The 11,720-nt window shown below is 39.6% G+C and overlaps 1 protein-coding gene across 1 annotated transcript in view; it reads left to right on the plus strand.

Moving 5' to 3' along the window:
- Positions 1 to 3,866, plus strand: part of LOC128689191 (uncharacterized) — a 51,691-nt gene extending 47,825 nt beyond the window's left edge. The window contains exons 9-10 of the mRNA XM_070087206.1: positions 1,873 to 2,004; positions 3,112 to 3,866. Coding sequence (XP_069943307.1) covers positions 1,873 to 2,004; positions 3,112 to 3,720 — 741 coding nt within the window. The 3' untranslated portion in view covers positions 3,721 to 3,866. The remainder of the gene's footprint in view (positions 1 to 1,872; positions 2,005 to 3,111) is intronic.
- The last annotated feature ends 7,854 nt before the right edge of the window (positions 3,867 to 11,720 follow it).

Here is an 11,720-nt window from a genome sequence, read left to right on the forward strand (position 1 = left end):
GTGGTTGTGGAGGCTGGTGTGGTGGGTGGGTGGGGGATGGTGGCCTTTGTTGTTGATCAGCTGAGGCAGCGGAGTAGGTGGCAGCATGGGTGGCAGCATGGCCCACTGCTGGTGCCTCACGGCCGGCACCACCACTACCACCGCCATGCACATTTTCCATCCCAACTGCAACACTATCATCTTCATTTTCACTATCTGTTCCCATTGTACAGCCATGGGATGTACTCCAATATGTACTCCTTCCCCTTGGAATAGCATATGGCACATTACCAGAGCGCATGTATCATTGTATATACTGATGCTTCACTGGAGAATATTCCACTTCACTATCGCTACTGGAACTGTTTTTAAGAGCTTGGAGTTCATATTCACTATCACTATCATCACCAATGCTGACATCTGAGTCCAGGATATGGAAAAATAGGAGTTTCCTCTTTGGTTCTGGTACAACTGAACATGAGCAAGACGGCCCAGCATCAGAGGTGGAAGGCTGAGGGCCATCTGGGTTTTCCACACTATTACCGGTATTGTGATCATTAGTTTCAGTCACAACCTCATCAAAACCTTGAAACTCATCATCACTGGCACTTCCATCTGTATCAGAACTGTCACTGGGGAACAAAAGTGTCCCAATTCGCCAAGGAGTAAGGAGTTTCTTACCGCAAGGCATGGTGAGCAAGGTGTACTAAAATGGCATTCCCACAATGCGCCACTGTGTTCCAGAATTTTTTCCTACTGCGCACACTCACCACGCAGACTTATTCTCTCACATCTAGGCCTACCAACTGTTTCTCACTTGATTTGAAGGTGCTAGAATTTACGCGTACTAGTACGTCAATAACCCTGGCGTGTAAGCCGTACTAGTACGTTGGAAACCCTGAAAGGGATAAACTAACTTATAATTACTAGACAATGAAGCAAATATAGTACTGTAGTTTAATGGAATACTATAGTTTGCCTTATTTGACATTTAAATACTGCATTCTAACAATTTGGAATATGAATTATAGTTTGAGATTAATACATGCTGAAATGAAGTGGTGATAGTGTGAACAACACTATGAATGCTAATATGATTTGATCAACAAGGTTGAAAATAATAGAGTATGCTGGAACATGAATTATCTAAGTAGGGTTAAAATCAGATTTAGGAGTTGCTTTTTGACAAAATTTTTAAGCTGGTGGCTGAAGGGGAACTTTCTGCACCTTTTGAAACAGTTCAAAATTTCAGGGCCTTTTATTTGCATGAAGTTCCTCTATAGGTTGAGTCAAGCACACAACATATCAAAGAGATAATTATTTCTTGTATTGTGTGCATTCTGTTGCAGCTCTCCAGGAAGAGTCAGAGTGCTGGGTTGAAGTTAGTTTTGAGCATCCTGTATGTATAAAATTCACAGTGATAATGTGGGTGTGTTTTATGCTTAGTAGTTGAGACTTCTGAATAGTACAGAAGGTGGTAGGAGGGGGGGGGGGGGTTGCCTGGAACCCGAATGGGTGATTATTCTGATAACTAATTTCTGTTGGGAAACTATGGGTTTTCAGTGATTTGCTGTAGTAGATCCCCAACAACAAATGCTGTAATGATAGATTAAATAGTAGTACAAAACTTATGTTATTTGGGGAACAAAGTAGTATATTTTTTGAAAGCATGCCCATAGTTTTGGTTAGCCAAGGTCTATTTAGTCTTTAAAATTGTGACCTGTTTGGTTTTTAAGGGACATTCTTTGTTGTAGAGGCATTGCATGTGATTGTGGACAATCAACATTATTGTATATGCCCTCCTCCCTATTGGTCCATTAATTAAAGGTTTTACTGAATTAGTATTAAAATGTTTGTGAATTATCTTTCAATAAATAAATATTTTTCATGTAGTCTCTAGCAGGGGCTGGTGTGACATCAGTGAGCAATGATCCCATACACATCCCTGCAACAGAACAAGTAGAAGGGCAGCGGGAGAACCCTATGTATACTGCATATCAGAACATGACTCCGGAGGAACGCCAGGTACCAATCACCACCTATAATTTTAATGCCTTATATTATTATACTTTGTGGGGAAGCACTAAATGTGTAAGGATCATCCAGCACCTGGGGAATGAGAGGCAATCAGGTTTGAGCCAAGGGCAGAGTAGCTCCAAATTCTTAAATCAGAGCCCTTAACTGTGAAAATTGCAACTAATTTTGCAAAACCACTATTAACAAAGATATTGAATTAAAAAATTGCATTATGTCACATGGCCTACAAAGCTAGAGAGACCATTATGTGGTGCAATGATACTGGTTATGAGTTTTGTAAGAGATTTTGTATTAGACTGTATAATCCTAAACTCGAATTTAATCCAGAGTTTATACTTATTATTTTTTATTAACACATCTGCCGTTTTCTACCAAGATAGGGTGGCCTGAAAAAGAAAAGCCCTTACCACCACTCACTCCATCACTGTCTTGCCAGAGGTGGGCTTTACAGTTATAAAACTGCAACATTATCACTCCTCCTTCAGAGTGCAGCACTGTACTTCCCATCTCCAGGATTCAAGTCTGGCCTGCCAGTTTCCCTGAATCCCTTCATAAATGTTACCCTGCTTACACTCTAACAGCACATCAAGTCCTAAAAACCATTTGCCTCCATTCGCTCCTATCTAACACACAAGTGTGTGTGAGCGTGCTAGATAGGAGTGAATGGAGACGAATGGTTTTTGGGACCTGACGAGCTGTTGGAGTGAGCAGGGTAATATTTTGTGAAGAGATTCAGAGAACCTGGTTAGGTGGACTTGAGCCCTGGACGTGGGAAGTACAGTGCCTGCACTTTAAAGGAGGGGTTTGGGATATTGGCTGTTTGGAGTGATGTCTACACTGTCATATCTGGGTGCCTCTGCAGAGACAGTGATTATGTATGAATGATGTTGAAAGTGTTTCTTTCTTTTTTGAATCACCCTGCTTTGGTGGGAGGACGGCCGACGTGTTAAAAAATAAATTAGAATTTATTGAGCATCTTGGTGCCTTTTTTACTGGATCTGTTCCAGTGCTGATTTGAAAAATATGAAGTCTGATGAGCATAAATATCTTAGCATAATTTCAGTCTCATGATAGAATGACATGAATTTTGTGCAGGTTTCAGAGGATGCGGTGCGTACCCGGGAGAGAATCCTGGAGGCTGCAGGTGAACTTTCTGCTTCCACTGATGCTTTAGCAACTCACAATAAAGAGATGAAAACAACAGGTCCATCAGCAAGTGACCTTGAGGTAATAGAAGAGGAAGATGCTAAGAATGACATAAGTGATCAACATAAGGAAACCAAGGAAAATACTGAGAGGATTGACGATAATAGAGACCCTCTTGGAGTAGCTATAATTACCTCACTTGAAGATCAAATTGACAGAAATTTTCTTGATGATACCAATAATACTACAAAGCTTGAAGATCATAAAGAAAATGCATGCACATTCAGTGCTTCCATTCAAGAAGAATGTTCCTCTGACAAAAGTGGTATGGAAAGTGAAATGACTGTCAAGGATCCTTTAGATGTTGATGATAATCAATCTAATCAATTAACAGACAGACAACAGCTTGCAGAAACTAATGATACTGAGGCACAGCTACCCAGGGTTTTTGAGCTAAATAATTCTACTTCTAGTTCTTCGTCTGGTGATGATACCTCACCTGCACTTCAAGATCTTGCAGGTTTTACTCCTTGTGTCAATTTGGATTTTAGTAATTAGATTCTAACAATTTTTTTTTTTTAATTACAGTGAAATCATATGCTTGTTAAGATTATTATACCTTCAGTGTACAATTACATATTTCCACCCAGGAAAACTATACAGTATTTGTAGTTAAATTTACATTAAAATTATATTCTTTGGTGTTTCATGAGTTAATTTATATTTTTATTGTCAGAATTCTTATCCTTTTATGTATGAAACTGCAGTAGCAGCAATTTAACAACCAAGTATAATAATGACTAATAAATGCATTTTAAAATTTATTGAACATCTTTGTGCCCTTTTTACTAGTTCTGTTCGAAAAGAGGTAATAGTGACTTGAAAAATATGAAGTCTGATGAGCATAAATTAAAAAAAAAAAAAAAAAAAAAAAAAAAAAATTCTCCTCAACAGACTTCATATTTTTCAAGTCACTATTACCTCTTTTCGAACAGAACTAGTAAAAAGGGGGCACAAAGATGTTCAATATATTCTAAAATGCATTTGAGTCATTATTATACTTAGTTGTCAAACTGCTGCAACTGCATAAATATTTTAGCATAATTTCAGTCTAATGATAGAACAACATGAATTTTGTGTAGGCTTCAGAGGATGCAGCGAGTACCTGAGAGAGAATCCTGGATGCTGAAAATGAGCTTTCTGCTTTCATTGATGCTTTAGCAACTCTCAATAAAGAGATGAAATCAATAGGTCCATCAGCAAGTAACCTTGAGGTAACAGAAGTGAAATACTATGAATAACATTAATGATCAATATAAGACAAATGAGGAAAACACAAAAGATTGGTCACGACAACAGGAATCCTTTTCTTGATGATACCACTTACACTATAAAGCCTGAAGATCATAAACAAAATGCATGTACATTTAGTGTTTTCAATCATGAAGAATGTTCCTCTGGCAAAGGTGGTATGGAAAGTGAAATAATTGTCAAGGATCCTTTAAATGTTGAATATAAATTAAGTTAATCAATTAAGAGACAGACAACAGTTTGCAGAAACTAATGATACTCATGCACAGTTTCCCAGGATTTTTGAGCTAATAATAATTCTTCCAGTTCCTCCTCTGGTGATGATGCCTTTACTGCACTTAAAGATCTTGAAGGTTTTATTCCTTTTGTCAATTTGGATTTTATTAATTACATCTAAAAAATTGTTTTATTAAAATTAAATCATGTGTTTGTTAATTATACCTTGGTGTACAGTTCCATTCAGGAAGACATTATACAATACCTGTAATTAATTAAATTTACATGAAAATAAAATTCTTTGGTGTCTCACAAGTTAAGATTTATTTTTCTATTAGTATTTTTATCCTTTATGCGAATATGAAAATGCAGTTGTAGCAATTTGACAGCACAAGTAATTTTATTGTCTAATTTCATCATAAACATGTAACCAATTTACATATGTACTGGTGCAGCCCACTGTACACACAAAAGGCAGACCTATCTATAGTGCAGTATGTTTGTCCAGAAAGAAAAAGATTTTATTTCTTTGCAGTGCATGATTACAGTTTTGATTTGTTAAGTACAAAGAAATCCACTATCATGCCAGGGCATTTCGGGCAGACTAAACCTAATACTTACAGACTACTTAATACTAGTGATTTTGAGAGGAGTAAGTTTTTATTAAACATTGTTTTTCTTATTACAATAGAGGTAGCTAGTTGTTTACAGTAATTAAATTTATAGATAAGATGAAGTATATAAAAAATTACAGTACAGTGGTACCTTGACTTACGAGTGCCCCAATTTACGAGTTTTCCGAGTTACGAGCTGTCGGTTGGTCGATTTTTTGCTTTGAGTTGCTAGCCAAAATCCGAGTTATAAGCGACCTCCAGATAAACTGCCACTAACTGGAGGTGTATCTGAAGTCAAATCCAACTCTGTACCCAGAGGAATGTCAGGTGCTTTGTCCCATCCCACATGCTCTTCCAAGACATAAGTGGAAGGATAATACTCCCACACTAATCCCAGATTGTAGTGAGGCACCTCGTCCCTTGTTTGGCTCTCGTATAAATCCGGGGAAGAGGTAACCTCCATTTCAACGCTCAGAGTTTGTCCAGAAACATTAATGAAGGTGGGTGGAGTAGTGATAGTGGTAGGTGGAGTAGTGATAGTGGTAGGTGGAGTAGTGATGGTGGTCAGTGGAGTAGCAATAGTGGTGGGTGGAGTAGTGATGATGGGTGGAGTAGTGATGGTGGTGGATGGAGTAGTGATGGTGGTGGATGAAGTAGTGATAATGGTGGGTGGAGTAGATATGGTAGTGGGTGGAGTAGTGAAGGTGGTCGGTGGAGTAGAGATGGTGTGGTGAGTGGAGTATACAATATTTCTTATTTATAAATACATTTTTCTTATTTAAAAACAGATAAGAAAAAAAGCTTGGGATGGTGTTTTTTGGGGCTGGAATGGATTAATGGCATTTCAATTAATTTCAATGAGGAAAATTGATTTGATATACAAGCAAATTGAGTTACGAGCTTGGTCACAGAACGAATTAAACTCTTATGTCAAGGTACCACTGTATTACAATATACCCCAATTTACAATAATGAAATTGAAACAATTTTAAGTTTGAAGTAATGATTAACCCTTAAACTGTCCAAACGTAGATCTATGTTTTTTCAACATTTGAAAGCATGTAAAAAAACTTTGATCTTCTTTTGTTTTTTACTTTTGAAAACGTGTAAAAAAACTTTGGTCTACATTTTTTTTTGTTATATTTGAAAATATGTAAAAAAACGTAGATCTACTTTTGGAGCACTACGCATGTGAATGTAGATCTGGTTGGACAGTTTAAGGGTTAAATAGTTGAGCAGTCATAAATTACAGTATTTAGGAGTGTTTTGAGTAACTGGTAGGTGTAAAGTATGTACAGTGGAATCCCAAATATTGGCTGCTGCGTTTATCGGCCTAATTGTATTTAGGCTGGTTTTAGGTGGAAATTTTGCTTCGTATTTCAGCCAGTGCCTTGCAAATTGGCTGTATTATATGCATCAGCCTACCTCCCGCCGGGACACCGCACATAGGTGAGTCAGTCTCCCTGTGTCTCTCGGTGAATGAGCATATACTCTGCACATTCAAACAAACATTTCCTTAAAATCCATTGGTTTTTGTGCTTGTTTATTAAGTGCGACTGTGAAATAAGCCACCATGGGCCCAAAGAAAGTTCCTAGTAAAGTTTCTTTGGTAAAGAAAGAGAAACACAATGGAATTTAAGAAGTTATTGAAAAATATGAGGGTGGTGTGCAGGTGCTGGAACTTGCCAGGCTGTATGGGAAATCCAAATCAACAATCACTTCCATCCTGGCAAAGAAAGAACAAATCAAGGAAGCTGTTGTGGTGAAAGGGGTAAACATGTTAACGAAAAAGAGATCACAAACAATGGAAGATGTGGAAAAGTTGTTGTTGTTGTTGTGGATCAGCGAAAAACAGTTTGCAGGAGGTAGTGTTTCAGAGACGATCATTTGTGAAAAGGCAAGGCAGTTGCATGCGGATCTCATAAAGAAAATGCCTGGAACTAGTGCTGATGTTAGTGAATTTAAGGCCAGCAGAGGCTGGTTTGACAGATTTAAGAAGTGTAGTGGCATACACAGTGTTGTAAAACATGGTGAGGCTGCAAGTTCAGACAAACATGCAGCTAAAAAATTTGTGCAGGAATTCAAGGGATACGTAGAGACTGAAGAATTTCACCCCCAACAAGTGTTCAATTGTGATGAAATAGGCCTCTTTTGGAAGAAAATGCCAATGAGGACCTACATCATGCAGGAGGACAAGGCACTGCCAGGACACAAACCTATGAAGGATAGGCTAACTCTTTTGTTCTGTACTAATGCTAGTGGGGATTTCACTTTGAAGCTTTACTGGTGTATCACTCTGAAAATCCCAGTGTGTTCAAGAAAAACAATGTTGTCAAGGGTTAATTGTGTGTGATGTGGATTATTATTATAATCAAAAAGAAGCGCTAAGCCACAAGGACTATACAGGTGTGATGTGGAAAGCTAATCATAAGGCATTGGTCACGAGGCAACTTTTCATTGACTGGTCCATGAAGTGTTTGGCCTAAGTGTGAAAAAATACCTCCAGGAAAATAAATTGCCACTCAAGAGCCTACTGGTAATGGACAATGCTCCTGCTCATCCTCCTAACTTGGTAGACCAATTGTCAGGCAAATCTTAGAGGCGCCAGAAACAGACCTCTGGACAGTTTTTTTGTGCGACAAGCTGGTCCTAGTGTCATTAAAAGACAAAGAAGGGAAGTAACCCCAGAGAGGGACTTGAAACCTGAAGTCATTATGGAGGGGGATTCCCCTTCCAAACAATAACCTCTCCTCCTCCCTTTCCCCTCCTTCCTGTCTTCCATATGCCAACAAGAGTCTTCAATACAGGCATGTAATAATGATTTAAATGTTCATTTATATGTAATTGTCATTGTTTTGTGTATGTAAAACTATAAAATTATAGCTAAACTTTACAAAATGTATTTTTTTTATTATTTTTGCGTGTTTGGAACGGATTAATTGTATTTACATTAATTCTTATGGGAAATATTGCTTCGAATTTAGGCTGACCTTCTGGAAAGGATTAAGGCCGATATTTGGGGTTCCACTGTATAGTGTTTGTCTGGTTAATTTTGGGTGATGAGGTGATTTCTAAGTAGGGCCTTAAATTGATTTGCAGGCAGGGGCCCTTTAGTATGTTCTGGCAATGAATTCCAGATTTTTGGGCCCTTTATGTACACAGCAATTTTGCATAGGGAGAAATGGACACAAGGGATATCAAAGAGTATTTTGTGTCTTGTGTTATGCCTGTGTGTTATGCTGTAGTTATCAAGAAGGAGTTTGAGAGGAGGGTTAATATTGGAGTACATATAATGTCTGTGTATGCAGTAGGAATAATAATATGTGTGGATGTTTTGTATATTAAGCAATGGAAATATAAATACATATGCAGTATAACACTCTTATATGGATGTGAAGCTTGGGTGGTAAATGCAGCAGCGAGGAGACGGTTGGAGGCAGTGGAGATGTCCTGTCTAAGGGCAATGTGTGGTGTAAATATTATGCAGAAAATTCGGAGTGTGGAAATTAGGAGAAGGTGTGGAGTTAATAAAAGCATTAGTCAGAGGGCAGAAGAGGGGTTGTTGAGGCGGTTTGGTCATTTAGAGAGAATGGATCAAAGTAGAATGACATGGAAAGCATATAAATCTATAGGGGAAGGAAGGAGGGGTAGGGGTCGTCCTCGAAAGGGTTGGAAAGAGGGGGTAAAGGAGGTTTTGTGGGCTAGGGGCTTGGACTTCCAGCAAGCGTGCATGAGCGTGTTAGATAGGAGTGAATGGAGGCGAATGATACTTGGGACCTGACGATCTGTTGGAGTGTGAGCAGGGTAATATTTAGTGAAGGGATTCAGGGAAACCGGTTATGTTCATATAGTCGGACTTGAGTCCTGGAAATGGGAAGTACAATGCCTGCACTTTAAAGGAGGGGTTTAGGATATTGGCAGTTTGGAGGGATATGCTGTGTATCTTTATACGTATATGCTTCTAAGCTGTTGTATTCTGAGCACCTCTGCAAAAGCAGTGATAATGTGTGAGTGTGGTGAAAGTGTTGAATGATGATGAAAGTATTTTCTTTTTGGGGATTTTCTTTCTTTTTTGGGTCACCCTGCCTCGGTGGGAGACGGCCGACTTGTTAAAAAAAAAAAAAAAAAAAATGCAGTATAATGTGATCCTTTATTGACTACGTTTCGCCCACACAGTGGGCTTTTTCAAGTCACAAACAGATCTACCTGGGGTGGAAGGGAAGCGAGTATTTATAGTCAGGTTCAGAATGCTGAGGTCAGGTGGAATGCTGCATCTGATGATGTACCGAGTGGGGTTATAGAGTCTAAAATCTTGGGTAGCTTGGAAAGGAGATTGGATAAGTTTGTGAGCAGACCTTCTGCAGTGTTCTTCCATTCCTGTGTTCTTATGTGGGATAGCGATGAAGAAGTTTCTTGGCAAGTGGTTCAGCTATGTTATAGAAGCCACTATTCTGGTTGAAGTTGTTGGATATAGAAATAAGTGATGATTCCAGGATTCTTCGGTATTGAGTGTTGTCTTCTGTGGCGATAAGTTTTGAGTTTCTGTAGTTTATCAAGTGGTTGTGTGAATTACGGTGTTGTACACAGGCATTCCTTGTGTCATCAGACCTGCTTGCGTATTGGTGTTCTGAAATACGTGTTTGGAGGTCCCTTGATGTTTCGCCCACGTATAATTTGTTACAGTCATTACAAGGGATTATGTATACCCCTGCAGAGGGTGGAAGCTTGTCCTGTCTATCACTGGTAATGTCCTTGATGGTCGTGGTTGTGGAGGTAGATACTTGGAATGAGATATTGGAAAAGATGTTGGAAACGTGTTTGGCAATGGAGTTGGTGGGGAGGACTATGTATCTCTTCTCGGCAGTGTCTTCTCTGGGTGTGTTGAAGATGTTTAATGCCCGTCGTCTGCAGTCTCTGATGAAGTGACGAGGATAGTGGAGTTTAGAAAATACTTGTTCAATTATCGTGCATTCTTCTTCAAGAAACTCATTGCTGCAGATTCTGAGTGCACGCAGGAAGAAGCCTATAATTACACCACGTTTAGTTTTGGTGTCGTGTTGAGAGTAGAAGTGGAGAAGATCGTTTTGGTTGGTGGGTTTTCGATAGACTTTAAAACGAAGTTCGTGGTCAGCTTTGCAGAGCAGAACATCAAGGAAAGGAAGTGTGTTGTCGACTTCTTCTTCAAGTGTGAACTGGATTGAAGGCTCGACCTGGTTGAGCTTGTCTTGGAGAGCTTGAACGTTGAAGCGTTTAGGAGTTATGAGGAGAATGTCGTCAACATAACGGAGCCAGGTGACAGACGAAGGAATAATGGTGGAGAAACGTTCGGCTTCTAGATGTTCCTTGTATAGGTTCGCCAGGACCGCACCGAGTGGCGAACCCATGGGTAGTCCAAAAGTCTGCTGATAGAGGTGATTTTCGAAAGAGAAACACGTAAAGCCAACACATAGTTCAACAAGGTCGATGAAATCACTGGCTGGAATGGGAAGATCAAGTGAATCGTCAATTCGTCAATCCATTCCAGCCAGCGATTTCATCGACCTTGTTGAACTATGTGTTGGCTTTACGTGTTTCTCTTTCGAAAATCACCTCTATCAGCAGACTTTTGGACTACCCATGGGTTCGCCACTCGGTGCGGTCCTGGCGAACATATACATGGAACATCTAGAAGCCGAACGTTTCTCCACCATTATTCCTTCGTCTGTCACCTGGCTCCGTTATGTTGATGACATTCTCCTTATAACTCCTAAACGCTTCAATGTTCAAGCTCTCCAAGACAATCTCAACCAGGTCGAGCCTTCAATCCAGTTCACACAAGAAGAAGTCGACAACACTCTTCTTTTCCTTGATGTTCTGCTCTGCAAAGCTGACCACGAACTTCGTTTTAAAGTCTATCGAAAACCCACCAACCAAAACGATCTTCTCCACTTCTACTCTCACCACGACACCAAAACTAAACGTGGTGTAATTATAGGCTTCTTCCTGCGTGCACTCAGAATCTGCAGCAATGAGTTTCTTGAAGAAGAATGCACGATAATTGAACAAGTATTTTCTAAACTCCACTATCCTCGTCACTTCATCAGAGACTGCAGACAACGGGCATTAAACATCTTCAGCACACCCAGAGAAGACACTGCCGAGAAGAGATACATAGTCCTCCCCACCAACTCCATTGCCAAACACGTTTCCAACATCTTTTCCAATACCTCATTCCAAGTATCTACCTCCACAACCACGACCATCAAGGACATTACCAGTGATAGACAGGACAAGCTTCCACCCTCTGCAGGGGTATACATAATCCCTTGTAATGACTGTAACAAATTATACGTGGGCGAAACATCAAGGGACCTCCAAACACGTATTTCAGAACACCAATACACAAGCAGGTCTGACGACACAAGGAATGCCTGTGTA

The sequence above is a fragment of the Cherax quadricarinatus genome, chromosome 21 (genome assembly GCF_038502225.1).
Source record: "Cherax quadricarinatus isolate ZL_2023a chromosome 21, ASM3850222v1, whole genome shotgun sequence".
NCBI lineage: Eukaryota > Metazoa > Arthropoda > Malacostraca > Decapoda > Parastacidae > Cherax > Cherax quadricarinatus.